The following is a 14,988-nucleotide window of genomic DNA, read 5'->3' as shown; positions in this document are numbered from 1 at the left end:
GTGTTCCTGCTTCCTAAATTTGCATTTTTTTTCTTTTTTCTTTTTTTGGTTTTTCGAGACAGGGTTTCTCTGAAGCTTTTTTTTTTTAAGAGCCTGTCCTGGAACTAGCTCTTGTAGACCAGGCTGGCCTTGAACTCACAGAGATCCACCTGCCTCTGCCTCCCGAGTGCTGGGATTAAAGGCGTGCGCCACCACCGCCTGGCTAAATTTGCATTTTTATATATGTATATTTTTTTGAGACAGAGTCTCACTCTATACCCCAGACTAGCCTAGAACACATAGCAATTTTCCTGCTTTGGTCTCCAGAATTCTGGGATTACAATCATGAGCCACCAAGCTCATCCTCCATTCATTTCCAAGCTTCACACAAACCTGGCAATCTTGGATGGATCCCTGGAACCCAACGTAAAGGTAGTGTTGTAGAAAATTAGTTGAAGGATGAGCCGGGCGGTGGTGGTGCATGCGTTTAATCCCAGCCCTTGGGAGGCAGAGGCAGGCAGATCTTTTTTGAGTTTGAGACCAACCTGGTCTATAAGAGCTAGTTCCAGGACAGGCACCAAAGCTACAGAGAAACCTTGTCTCGAAAAAAACAACAAAAAAATAAATAAAAACAAACAAAAAATTATTTGAAGATATGTTACTTCTGTTTATGCTGCATTTATTTAACTCTGTGAAGCTGTGATTCTTTGCCCGTCTAAAACACCTCATGGTCTAATAAAGAGCTGGATGGCCAATCAGTAGCCAGGCAGGAGCAAGGATGAGGGCAGGCAGACAGAGAACATCTGGAAAAATAGGAAAAAACAAACAGGAAAAATCTGGAGAGGAAGGAGCAAGAAGAGGACACCAGGGGCCAGCCACCCAATGACACAGCTAGCAAGGGAAGTAAGAAAAGGCTGGGCCGTGGTGGTACACTTCTTTAATTCCAGCACTCGATAAGCAAATAAATCTGAGTTCGAGGCCAGCCTGGTCTACAGAGCAAATTCCAGGACAGCCAAAGCTACATAGAAAAACGCTGTCTCAAAATCAATCAATCAATCAATCAATAAAAAACTTTTTAAAAAGTGCTTTTCGACTTGAGAGAAATTTAAGTATTTAAGTATAGTCTAGAGGCGAATGATTGGGGCTGAAAACAGTGGATTCAGTCATACTACTCTGAAGGAAAGACGGCATTTCACCGCCAAGGCATCACACCAGTATTTGAAAGGTTTAAGCCAGGTGGTGACAGACAAAAGACAAAATACCACTTGACACTTAACTCACAAAATGTCGCCCAGGTCCCTTCACCTAACCTCCCACAAAACACTTCATTTCAGGAAAATCATAAGAACCCTGCTATTTACTTGTATTAGATTTTTCTAGACGGACTTCTTTTCGTTTATAACTCCTCCACCCCACGCGCCGTCCTTTCTTTCTTTGTTTTGTTGCTTGTTTTCGAGACAAGGTTTCACTGTGTAGCTCTGACTATCCAGGAACTAGCTCTTGTAGACCAGGCTGATCTCGAACTCACAGAGATCCACCTGCCCCTGCCTCCCGGGTGCTGGGATTAAAGGCGTGAGTCATCACCGCCCGGCAAATTTTCCCCTTAGTCTTTTAGGAGTCGAGTTCCCTTTCGTCAACAAGGGGTTTTCTAAATCTACTTCCACCTCCTCGCAAACTCCCCGGCGCTTCTGATACCCGGTTCTGGCACGAACTAGTGCGCACTGGCCAACTTCAGGGTTTGAACCCGAATCCAGGTCACTCACAACCTCGCCCAGCCAGCTCAGTGTGTCTGAGTGGCTTGCTACGTGCAGCCGGAAGCCCGGGCATTGTCATCGTGGCTCCGGGGAGGCGAGCAGCTCCGAGAATGGAGCGGCCTCCCGAACCTACTCCTCAACCTCAAGTCCTGAAGGAAAGGACTCCGAGGCGTATGACGGATTGCAAATCCACGCAAGAAGTGACGGCCACGCAGACTTAATTTAGTGCATACATCTGCCACCTAGCCACTCGGAGCACAGTAGCAGGAGCAACGCGACTAGGCGGGGCCAGAATGCTAAAACGCGCCGCCCTCCCTCCTCCTACTCTTCACCCTCAGAGTTGGGGCGGAGCCAGGATGAGCGCGGGGCGGAGCCTAAAGGTTCCCGTCTCTGTCCAGAGAGGGCGTGGCCAGGATGAGAATGGGGCGGGGCCTAAAGGCGCCCGCCTCCCGCAGGCGAGGGCGTGGCTTGGCGAAGGCGGACCGCGCACGACGACGTCTGGGGAACGCGCGCGCCTCCGCGGGGCCAGGCCAAGTGTCGCTGCTGCTGGTGGCGTCTGAGGCTGAAGGCTTGGCGAGAAGGGCTTGCGGCGGCGTGTCGGGCTGTTGGTATCGTGGCTTCCGAGGCCACCTGCTCCTGGTCATGAGAGGTCAGGCCTGGGGAAGGGCGGTGAGACGGAGGGTTTCCGGGGAGAAGAGCCGAGGTTCGGACGTGGGTGGAGAACTCGGTCTTCGCAGATTCCGGAAGAGTTGGCGTTTACTTTTCTTTCCCTTTTCCCTTCTCTTGTTTATGTATGAAGGAGGACAGGAAGGTTTGGGTCCCCCCCCCCCTTTTTTTTTATAGCAGAGACACAAACTGTCCTGTCCCAAGTCGCTCTTCAGAGAGTGAGGAGATCCGGCCGCCGAGGCTTCGGAGCCTCGCCGAAACGTCACACAGTAACTGCACGGCTCCCGAACAAGCCCGGCCACAGCTTTCTCCCTCGCGGGAGAAACGGGAGAGGCCCAGCGGTGTGGACCCTTGACTGGCACCCTCCCTCGTCCGAGATCCACTCTGGATCACGTAGGGATCTTGCCCTGCCCATAGCCTCCCTTCTGACTTCCCTACCCCTGCCACATACCGCCCATGGTGGCATTTTTCTTCCAGGAGCTAACTCCTTATTCACACTAAAACATCACTTAGCAATTACGTGATGACTTCCCACCCCCCCAAGGAAGGACCCCATTTCAAAGGTATTTCAGTAACATTCTTTTGAGGAGTAACAACACTATTGATTACTGAAAACCTTATTAGCTTTGGAAAGGCTTTTCCAACATAAAATGAAATGTCTAGGTCACCCAAATGAAATGTTTATCTTTTGATGCTATTTTAATAAGGCACTGATTTTTTTCCTTCTAAGCATTAGTGAATCTTTTAAAAATTTGTTACATTGATTTAGTGTGTGGGGGGCGGGGAGATGAGGGAGGGAGGACAACTTGTGGGAGTCAGTTCTTGTTCCTCTACCATCTGGGTTCCGGGATTTAACTCAGATCAGCAGACTTAACTAGGCTGAAGGTACCTTTACTGACTGAGCCATCTCACCTACCCTTAGTAAACTTCTTAATGTGAGCTCTTCCTCAGAGTCCATGTGCCTACACACATACTCGGTATGAGTACTGCTCCTCATAGTGGTATAAGCTGGGCACCCATTCTTGGACTTTTTGCTTATGTCTTTTGGCATTAGAGAAGTCAAGACATCTGAGGCTCAAAAGCAAATGTTCACTAAGTATGCTTTGTATTTTAGTAACCCCTAAATCAGTTAGACACATTGGTTTGCTAAATTGGGGATTGGGGCTGGGGGAGCAGAGCCTTGGCAGTAGCAGAGATGGAAGGAGCAGTGGCAGCAAACCTGAAAGACCACCTGTGACTGTCAGCTCCTCCCTTCGTGAATAAAGGACACCTAAGTACAGAATCCCGCTTGTGATTAACTGTTAACTCACAGTGCTTTCTGCTCTTTGGTTTTATTTTTTAAGAGGAAAGAGTCCTGAAGCAGAGACATCTTAGAGAAAAACTATTCCAGGGCCATGCAAGCCAGCTGTAGTCAACTGCATGACCCTCCAGGCACAAGTGATGATGCTCCAGCCTCCCAGTGTGTTCACCCGTCAAGAGCGACAGAAGGGTCTTCTTTTCATCCTGGAGACATACATATCCAAATAAACTCCGGACCTAAGGAGCATCCTGAAAATCCGAGCTCTAGAAATACAAGGCCCGGTGCCTGTAGCTGTGGCCACGGATGTGCACATACTCGCTTCCGGAGTCACTCCCACAGTGAAGCAAGGCCCCTTGAGGACTTTGCCGCAGAGTCTGGAGAACATGGAAGCGGCTCCTTCTCAGAGTTCCGCTGTCTCTTCAAGTGGCTGCAAAAAAGTCTTCCTTATATTTTGATTCTGGGTATTAAACTTGTTATGCAGCATATAACAGGTAGGAAATGACAAAACATTGACTAAATTATTGAATTCAGTTTCTCTTTTTACTGATAATTTTAACCTATGCATTTTGATTGCTAACTTTTAAAATTATGTTTTAATTTATATTATTAGCATATATAATCTTGTTTTTTTTCTTTTCTTTCAATTAACTAGAACTTATTTTCTAACAGGAATTTCTCTTGGAATTGGGCTGCTAACAACTTTTATGTATGCAAACAAAAGCATTGTAAATCAGGTTTTTCTAAGAGTAAGTATAACAAGCAACTAAATTATTAACTGTTTCTCTCTACAGAATTAGAGATAACTTTGAGAGAAATAGGAGTAACTTTCAAGAAGACTGGAAAGCAACAGGATAAGTTCTGATGTTCACCACATACTTAATTTGGTTTTCTAAATGACTTGGAATAAGTTACCTGTCCTAATGCTTAGTTATCTCACCTTTTGTTGTTCAGTTCCTAATAAATAAAACATAGATAAGAGGATTAAAAGACTTAGACCACACTATTTGATCTAGCTTGGCAAGGGCCTTTGTACTTCATGAAACATATTAAGTAGTATATCATTAAAAACCTTAGTTGAAGGCTGGGCGGTGGTGGCGCACGCCTTTAATCCCAGCACTCGGGAGGCAGAGGCAGGCGGATCTCTGAGTTCGAGGCCAGCCTGGTCTACTAGAGCTAGTTCCAGGACAGGCTCTAGAAACTACAGGGAAACCCTGTCTCGAAAAAACCAAAAAAAAAACAAAAAAAACCTTAGTTGATGAACCATAAGATTGAAAATAAGTAAAATGAAGCATTGAATGAATTGGCACTGGTCATTTTATGTGTCTTATTTATGTTTGAGACAGGATCTCACCTGTATCACCTGCTGTCCTGAAATTCACAGTGTAGACCAGGCTGACCTCAAACTCAGAGACCCACCTGCCTCTGCCTCCCGAGTGCTGGGATTAAAGGCGTGCCCTACTATGAATGGCAGATGTCTCTTAAAAAAAAAAAACTCAATTTTTCTAGTAATAAAAGTTTGAATCATATAAATCCTTAGAAAAAATTCCAAGAGTCTACACAATTTTGGCTCAAAAGCATTTTCTAAAAATGGATCATATCTGGGAATTTATAGTATAGCCTATTAACAAAAATTTAATGCATAGTTTAAAACTAGCACAGGTTAATGCTGGGTATGATGGTTGTGTTCGTCTAATTCCAACACTGGGGAAGCTGAGGCAGGAGGAGTGCCGTAAATTTAAATTCAGTCTGGAATATGTAGTGAGCACCAGGCCAAGGTATGTTATGGTGAGACCTTGTCTTAGAAAAAGAAAAAAAAATAAATAACAAAAATATTAGTACAAGGTTGGGCATGGTGGCACAGGCCTTTAATCCCAGCACTCAGGAGGCAGAGGCAGGGGGATCTCTGAGTTCAAGGCCAGCCTGGTCTGCAGAGATTGACCTGCCTCTGCCTCTGCCTCCTGAGTGCTAGGATTAAATGTGTGTGCCACCATTGCCTGGTGACTTTTATTTATTTATTTTTTTGGGGGGGGTGTTTTTCTGTGTAGCTTTGGAACCTGTCCTGGAACTTGCTCTGTAGATCAGGCTAGTCTTGAACTCACAGAGATTCGCCTGCCTCTGCCTCCTGAGTGCTGGGATTAAGGGCGTGCGCCACTACCACCCAGGATTTCGTTAATTTTGTGAAGTTTGCCTGTACATAATGAGGTGTCTTTCATGTATGTCTGTCTGCCTTATCCACATAGTCTAGAGGCAGCTCTATATAGTATTAGTGTACTGGGTTTTGACTGGCAGTGAAATCAGGTGAGGAACTTTCCACATGGGGCATCATGTTATTGCACAAATAGTTGGATTAGGATGCTCAACTACAAAACTTTGAATCAAACTAGTAATTAAAACTTGAATTTCAAAAATTCAAATTATTGCATATTTATGAACTTATTTACTTGAACATTTATTTTTTAAAATTTTTGTTTTATGGAAGAGAAAGATGCAGCAAAGGTAAAGATTGTTCTGGGCAGGTCCTTTATGTCAGCGTGGAGATTTGCTTCTTTGACTTCTAGGTCTTGTGTTTTTAGATTCTTTGTGGGGGTGGTGGCTTGAAACAGGGTCTCTACACAGTCTTGGCTGTCCTGAGACTCTGTAGCTCAGGCCTCATACTCAACAGAGATCCGCCTGCTCTGCCTTCCAACTACTGGGATTAATAAAAAGTGTGCCACTGTGCCCAGCTTGTATTTTGTTTTGTTTCTTTTGTTTGTTTGTTTGTTTTGTTGTTGTTTTTCGAGACAGTTTCTCTGTATAGCTTTGGAGCCTGTCCTGGAACTCACTCTATAGACCAGGCTGGCCTCAAACTCACAGAGATCCACTTGCCTCTGCCTCCTGAGTGCTGGGATTAAAGGTGTGTGTTAGCCGGGCTGTGGTGGCGCACGCCTTTAATCCCAGCACTCGGGAGGCAGAGGCAGGCGGATCTCTGTGAGTTCGAGACCAGCCTGGTCTACAAGAGCTAGTTCCAGGACAGGCTCCAAAGCCACAGAGAAACCCTGTCTCGAAAAACCAAAAAAAAAAAAAAAAAAAAAAAAAAAAAAAAAAGGTGTGTGTTACCACTGTCCAGCCTGTCCAGCCCAGCTTGTAGTTTTAAATTTTGTTTATTAAGAACTAATTAACAAAAACAGTGGTTGTGACAATGAACAGTTTAGCAGATTAAGAATAATTTTAAAAAACATTCTAAAGTAATAAATTGATCAACTTAAAATGATACTAGTAATTCTAGCCCAATATAACACATAAATTACAAAATTGTTTCTTTTTCAGGAACGGTCATCAAAGATTCAGTGTGCTTGGTTATTGGTGTTCCTGGCAGGTTCTTCTGTTCTTTTATATTACACCTTTCATTCTGAATCACTTTATTACAGGTAACTAGAGACCCTAGTATACTTCTGTTGTTTATCATTTATTCCATGGCACTTTGACTGTATAATGCTTATTATAGGTCAGTCTCCTTTAATGATTGACAGGTGTGACTTACACATTTGTATCCCCAGTACCTTGGCACATAGCATGTGTTCAATAAATACTTTTTAATAAGTGGATTTGTTTGATCAGTTTTTTTGTTTTGTTTTGTTTTTTGAGACAGGGTTTTTTTCTGTGTAGCTTTTGAGCCTGTCCTGCAACTAGCTGTGTAGATCAGGCTGGCCTCAAACTCACAGATCCTCCTGCCTCTGCTTCTCAAGTGCTGGGATTAAAGGAATGCCCCACCACCACCCGGCTTGTTTTTTTGTTTTTGAGACAGAGTCTCACTGTGTAGTCCAGGGTGCCCTCCACCTTGCAGTCCTCCTGCCTTGGCCTCTTGAATGCTGAAAATATAGGTATGTGCCATTTACAGTTTTAATCAGTGTTTATTTAGTACCATTAGGTGGTTATTATCAACGTTTTGTTTCTAAAAATGAGTCTTTAAAACACATGGTTAAGATGCATTTTCATGTCAGATATTCTGAATTTTCAGCTTTAATCAAATAATTAGAAGGCCTAGGTTCAGTGTAATCAAAATGACCCAATCTGGGCTGTAAGGAGTCGTAGAGAGTGTGAAACAAGAATGACCTTGGGCTGGAAAGACAGCGCCATGGCTGAGAGCATCCGCTGCTTCTCCAGGAAACTCCAGTTCAGAGGCTCAGTGATCTGATGCCCTCTGCACCCGCACCCAGACACGCACATCCCATCCCCATAACACACACAAACACTTTTAAATTTGTGTTTCCAGAACATGCCTAGTAATTAAAAAAGACTGTCTGGGAATAGCCTGTAATCCTAATGAGGCCCGCCTAGGTAACAGTAATACCCTGCCTGAAGGAACACACAAAATAAAAGGAGCTCCCAGACCTGCACAGAATCAGCCAGGGAAAGGAAGGAGGAGAGGGCCCAGCCCAGCCATGAAAGGCACTGCACCTCTTAGAGCGGCTGTAGGAGTGTGCTGTTAGAGGCAGAAGAGACAGACGCGGGTTGTGCACTGGTAGGCACTTACTGTATGTGAAATGTGTACAGTACTGCAGCAACTTTACGTTTTATACCGCTTCATAAGTGCTTATGCTTTTCTCCTGTAGCTTAATTTTCTTAAATCCTACACTGGAGCAGTTGAGCTTTTGGGAAGTTCTTTGGATTGTTGGAATTACAGACTTCATTCTAAAATTCTTCTTCATGGGTTTAAAATGCCTAATTTTATTGGTGCCTTCTTTCATCATGCCTTTTAAATCAAAGGTAAGAAACTAACTAATGCTTATTGGAATGATGTTAGCAAAACCTAGTAGTCTTCATTGACATGTCTCTTCATTTAGAGGCCAGAAGAGGGCATCAGATACCTTGGGGCTGGAGTTAGATGCATTTGAGCTGCCTAATGTGGGTGTTGGGAACCCAACTCAGGTCCACTGGAGGAGCAAGAAGTACCGTTGACTGCAGCGCCATCTCTCCAACACAAAAATATCCCTGGCAACCATTTGTTCAAGTACTTGAACTGAAAATAGTAACTTACTTGGCTAAAATCAGGATTACATTTGCTTCTGGCATAATTGAAAACTCAATCTTCATATTATATATGGGAAGATTCTAGATTTATACTTCTGTTTTGGTCCAAGGCATTGACAGTTTATAAAACGATTATATAAGCAGTCAGTGACTTCTTGTTACTATTAGAGACAAGGTTTCACTCCATAGCCTGAGCTAATCTGGAACTCACTGCAATCCTGCTACCTTAACCTCCCAATTCTGGGGTTATAAATGTGAGTCACCAAACCCAACTTATACATGAAAACTTTTTCTTTTACATTTATTTACTTTGTGTATATCTCTACACCATGTGGGTTCTGGAGATTGAACTAAGGTCATTACCCATACCCACTGAGTCATCTCGCTGGCCCAACAATTGGGAAATGAGCCAATTTTGGAAATACTTGGAAAGCAAGCCATGTGATGAAAATGGTATGTGATAGTCAATTTGAATTTGTCAGTGTTAATCATGATTCTGAAATCTAATTTCATGGGATTAGTGTATTATATACTCATGATGATGTTCTTCCAGTATTAAATATCTGCTATGTGTTTAATACCTTGGGTAGCTGGATTTATTTCTTTTTTCTTGCTTTTTTAGGGTTATTGGTACATGCTTTTAGAAGAATTATGTCAGTGTTACCGAATTTTTGTCCCCATACCAGTTTGGTTTCGGTACCTTATAAGCTATGGGGAGTTTGGTAATGTAACTAGATGGAGTCTTGGGATATTGCTGGCTTTACTCTACCTCATACTAAAAGTAAGTAACATTATAACCCTGGCAGAGTGACTCTTCTGATCACTGATTTTATATTGCTACTAAGTTACCTCAAAATTTATGTTCATATCACTAGCTGGAAGTAATAGCAGACTCTTAACTATTTAGAAATGTAGAGCTGGGGTATACTTGTAATCCCAGCTACAGAGGAGGCTAAAGCAGGAGAATCATGAGTTTGCCAGTGTTGGCAAGCTACCAAGACCTTGCCCCCAGAGAGATCCAGAAAGGGTAGGAGAAGGAACCTAGTGGTCTGGGGAAGCAGGGTACTGCAGTGGTTCTTGTTCTGCTTGCTGCTCAGGGTGTCTTAAAAGTACCTGCCACCATGCCAAGCTCTGTGTCTCCATTTTTGTTGAGTTGCGGGGTAGACTTACATACCTGTGATACCTATGGGGAATGAGTAGAAAACACACAAACCCTCACAGTACCATTTGTGATACATATAGTTCTCAAACCCATGGGATATCTTGCCCTCCTCCCTTTATGCCTGATCTCTTCAATTTAGTATTTTATCAATCTTTTTTTGTTTGTAGCCCTATGAAACTTTTTAGTTGTGTGTGTCTGGAGAGGTTGAGACGGGAACAGCTCTGGCTGTCCTGGAACTCGTGTAGACCAATGAAACTTTGTGGGTTTTTTTGAGACAGGGTCTCTCTGTGTATCCCTGGCTGCCCTGGAACTCTGTAGACCAGGCTGGCCTTGAACTCAAAGATCCTCCTGCCTCTGCCTCCCCTGGGATTAAAGGTGAGTACTGCTGTCACCACCTAGTGAAGTTTTTAAATCTAAATGCCAAGAGTATTTGAATCAAATTGATTTATTTTTTGTTTTATTTTATGTCTATGGGTATTTTCCCTGTATGTATGTGCAGCAAAAGTCTGTAGTACCCACAGAGGCCAGAGAGGGCACTGGATCCCCTGGAACTGGAGTTACAGACAGTTGTGAGCTGTCATGTGAGCTCTTAACTGCTGAGCCATCTCTCCGGCCCTGATTTATCTTTTGTATATGAGTGTTTCCCCTTTATTTATATTTGTGTATCACATGAGTGCAGTGCCCTCAGAGGCCTGTAGAGGTGAACAGTCCTGGGATTGGGGATAGTTGCAGTGTCTTTGACATAGGGTTATTCGTCTTCATTAAATTGTAGCTCTAGGTTAAGAGGTGGCTCAACTCTGCACTAGTTTATTAAACTTGAAATGATTTATAATTGGATGCCTAGCTGTGGCATACAATGAATATTAGGTGGGAACTGAATTTCACCTTTGGTCTTTAGATTTAGCATATAGAGGTTTTGAATTAATAAACTGTCTCTTCCTCTTTTAGCTTTTGGACTTTTTTGGACACTTGAGAACTTTCAGACAGGTTTTGCGAGTATTTTTTACACGACCAGTAAGTACTTACAGTTAGGAAAATTCTTCTGCCTGCTCCACTCTCACTTCTTCAGTAGTTTCACAAGTAGAAATTCACCAGAGGTTTCTTTTCTACTTTGAGATTATTTTCTAATATTTTGGCACTTGGGATTATAATGATAAAGAAATTTTAATTCCTTGAGCCTGTCCTGGAACTCCCTCTGTAGACCAGGTTGGCCTCAAACTCATAGAGATCCGCCTGCCTCTGCCTCTCAGTTAAATGTGTGCACCACCACCACCCAGCCCATAAGCAGTTTCTTAAATTTCATTGTCCACCAATGCTTATGTATTGAATGCCTGTTTGCCCTTTCAATTTGTTGTTCTGGAACTGAGGCTTAGTGGTAGATACCTCACATAGCCTGCACTAAAGCACAACAGCAGACAGTTCAGTCACTGGTCATCTTTTAGGATTCATAAATACACTTTTAAAAATTCTGTCCTAGACTTATGCTCCTTTTCCTTTTTTAATCCACGGGTGTTTTATATAGTTTCATCAATACTTTCCCTATCCCACTTGAGCATAATTTTATTTTGAAGACAACTCAGTAAAAATCATGTCCCTTGCAGTTTTCTTACTAATGGAAATTTCTTACTCAATTCTGTATTAGAAAATTAAGTTTTCTAGGCAAGCATTCTACCAACAACTGTATCTCCAGTTCATAACACACTATTAGTTTGTTTTTTTTTTTTTTTAGGAGGGGAAAAAGGATGAGTAGGGAAGAGCCCCTGAACCCAGGATTAAGTGATCCCAGCCTGAGTGATTTAGCAATAAAGTCTGAAACAAACAAGTAAATGGAAAAAATTATCTACAGAGTAGTTCAAACTAACTGGCCAAGATACCTTTGCTTTAAGGTAATTGATGATGCGAAAGCAAATGCTAGCTGGATATGGTGGCAAATGCCTTTAATCTCAGCACTCAGGAGACAAGAGGAAGGCAAATCTCTTGTGAATTCAATGCCAGCCTGATCTATCTCGTGAGTTCAAGGACAGCCAGGGCTACATAGTGAAACCTGCTGAAACAACAAAAAGTAAAACTACAATAAAATTCAGAGTTACAAGCGTCAGCCATTTCACTTAGTTGAATCTAGTAAGATTAGTGCTGAAAATAACCTCATAAAAATGTCCTGTGGGCTGTGGTTGTAACTCATAGCATGCTTGCCTGGCACATGTGAGGCCTACATTCAGTATGCAACACAGAAAAAAAACAAAATACCAAAACACCCTCAGTGATATCTTCACTGTGAGACAAAGAGAATCAGTTACTGACACAGATTTATTCTTGAGTCTCCCTAAGAGATCCCGAGTACATATATGCATACATGTTGGGGTATGTTCATCTAAAGGGATTCTCCCCACCACAAAAATAGTTGGTTTATGATAGGGTTTCTCTGTGTGGCCCTGGCTATCCTGGAACTCGCTCTGTAGACCAGGTTAGCTGCAAACTGAGAGACCACCTGCCTCTACTTCCTGAGTGTTGGGATTACAGCCATGCACAACCACCTCTTCTAAAACCTTTTCAGGATAACTACCTGTAGTGTATTCTGCTAAATAGCACTTTATTGAAGGGAAACTGTTATCAAGACCATCTAAACAGTATCCTGAAATCTTTATTATCAGCTTCAATCTTCATAATTAATTTTATCCTTGAGTTTTGGTTTAATTTTGTTAGCCTATCATAACTAACACCCATCTTACTTTATCCATGACAGTACCAATGTTGTTTACCACCTTTCCCCTTCATATCTATAGAGAGCTTTCACTGTTATGGTTAACAATTAAACCCTGCTGACTTTAGTAAGAAAGTCAAGACCTTAAGGAACTCAAACTATTTTTAGGACTTTTGAAGAAATTCTTTTTATTGGCACAGTACTGGGGATTTTGAGCCCTGGGCCTTGCATGTGTGCTGCCACTGAGCCATACCCCGGCCAATTCAAAACCAGACTCTCCAGAGGAACTTCTTCTAATGGAATTTGTCTTCATAGAGTTATGGAGTGCCTGCTAGCAAGAGACAGTGTTCAGATGCGGATGGTATTTGTTCAATATGTCAAGCCGAATTTCAGAAGCCAGTTCTTCTCATTTGTCAGGTAAATTTCTAAGCAAACTACATAAAGCATTTTTCTCTGACTTGAGAAAATTATGTTTATTATATGACAATGGAAGGAATATTTAGTGGAAGATTGCATTCTGGGTACATGCTGTTGAGGATGTGATAGATTGTCTAAATCATGCCCCTTATGTTCTGATGATGTTTTGATGATTTTTGTGCAGAGGAACCTATGAGGGGCGGGGGTAACTTGGTCAGTAACTTAGATACCAGAGCAGTTGACAAACAGGTTCAGTTTCTAACTGGATACTAGTCTTAGTCGTCAGTGGCAGCATTTGTTACTAAATGTATAAGGAGGCTCCTTGCCATATTTCATAGTAACTGCAAGTAAGTTTCCACTAAGCAGGTAAGTGATCACACTTAAAAGGCACCTAGCAAAATAACTCAGTGGCACAGTCAGAACACTTGTAGTTTAAAACAGTCACTTGCTCATTTGTAAACTGCTGGGCCAGATGCTCTCTCAAAAACTAAAGAATTGGATCCTCTAGAGTGTGATATGTAAGATCTGGTTCTTCATTCCTTTACAGCATATATTCTGTGAAGAATGCATTACCTTATGGTTTAACAGAGAGAAAACATGTCCACTGTGCAGAACTGTGATTTCAGATCGTATAAACAAATGGAAAGATGGAGCCACTTCATTGCACCTTCAGATATACTAAGTTGTACAAACTGTTAAGGCCACAAAACATTAATTTTATCTGGTTATGGTAACTATTGATAAAGGCATCATAATTGATTTCCAGGAGTAGAAAAAATGTTTCCAGATGGTTTTAAGGTATTAAGAGACATGTTTGTAGTTCAATTTCTTAAAGATTAAGTGCAAGAGCCATGTGTTTTTGAAGTATATATTAAACTTAAAAAAATATACAAATTTATTCCACTTATTTGATAATTGCAGTGTTAAATTAGAGATGTTTTTTGTTAATAATACCAAAACAGCAATTAGCAACTAGAACTAGCCACTTTAAAGGGGTGCAGGTACTGTTTCCTGACATGGTTTTAGAGTAAAGATTTTGCCTATTTTAAGATACATAGTATCTGAAACAGTTTTCTTCATCAGACTTTTATAATCCCCATTCTAAAAATGCTTAAATTTTTCATAAAATTGTATTTTTCAATGAAAGTTCTAAATGCTATATTTTACCTATAACAATCACATTTTCTAAGTGAAGATTTAATGAGGATGATATATTTTAATACTGTATTATGCTTTATGACAAGCAATCAGCGAGAATAAATGATTTAAATTCAATCACTTTATGGACCTCATATATGTGCTTCTTGCCGTCACCTGTACTGTTCAGTTTTGTGTTGACTTCTGACCTCTACACACATGTAGTGATACATGCACATATACAATAGTATTTTAAAGAATGGTTCTAATGTAGTGACATACCTTTAATAACAGGACTTAGGAGGCAGGGGCAGGAAGATCTCTGAGCACCAAAGAGAGAGAGAAGATACTACTATATTTTATAAACTGGTAACTTCTAGGCTGGCAGACTAGCTCAGTAGATAGAGATGCTTGCCACCAAACCCAATGAACTTATTCCAATCCCTGGGACCCACATGGTGGAAGGAGAGAACTGACTTCTCTTGTCTTCTGATGTTTACATGCATGCAGTGGCCACAAACCTATGTGTAATAACTTTTTTTAGAGGTAACTTCAGCTGGAGAATTTCTGTACACCTTAGTGTGATATGAAGGCTTCAGAGGTGGTAAGTTACCACCCAAAGTGGCTATCATATACTAGACATTATATTTGCTACATTTGAGCACTACATTATTTTGTGCATGAACATTACATTGTCAAAGGTAGCTATGAGGTGTAGGTAAGCAAACTGTTGATTATTAATATATAAAAAAGTATTCCCATGATTTTTAGATTCCACATAGCTTGTTGCATATTTTTAAAAGGAAAGAATTCAAGTATATTCAAAATAACAAAGATGTTTAACATTTACTACATAAAGTCT

At 41.6% G+C, this 14,988-nt stretch overlaps 1 protein-coding gene across 1 annotated transcript; it reads left to right on the top strand.

Annotated features, from left to right (window-relative positions):
* Positions 1-2,200: 2,200 nt before the first annotated feature.
* On the top strand, positions 2,201-14,264 carry Rnft1 (ring finger protein, transmembrane 1). The gene is made up of 9 exons (XM_038328475.2): positions 2,201-2,382; positions 3,743-4,190; positions 4,369-4,445; positions 7,006-7,106; positions 8,292-8,445; positions 9,332-9,490; positions 10,820-10,885; positions 12,888-12,989; positions 13,537-14,264. Exons 2-9 carry the CDS (start codon positions 3,794-3,796, stop codon positions 13,669-13,671), a joined length of 1,191 nt encoding a protein of 396 aa, XP_038184403.1. The 5' UTR covers positions 2,201-2,382; positions 3,743-3,793; the 3' UTR covers positions 13,672-14,264.
* Positions 14,265-14,988: the final 724 nt, after the last annotated feature.

This window comes from Arvicola amphibius, chromosome 4, assembly GCF_903992535.2.
Source record: "Arvicola amphibius chromosome 4, mArvAmp1.2, whole genome shotgun sequence".
Classification (NCBI taxonomy): Eukaryota; Metazoa; Chordata; class Mammalia; order Rodentia; family Cricetidae; genus Arvicola; species Arvicola amphibius.
Note: the sequence above shows the minus strand (reverse complement) of the source record. Positions and strands in the feature narration are given on the sequence as shown.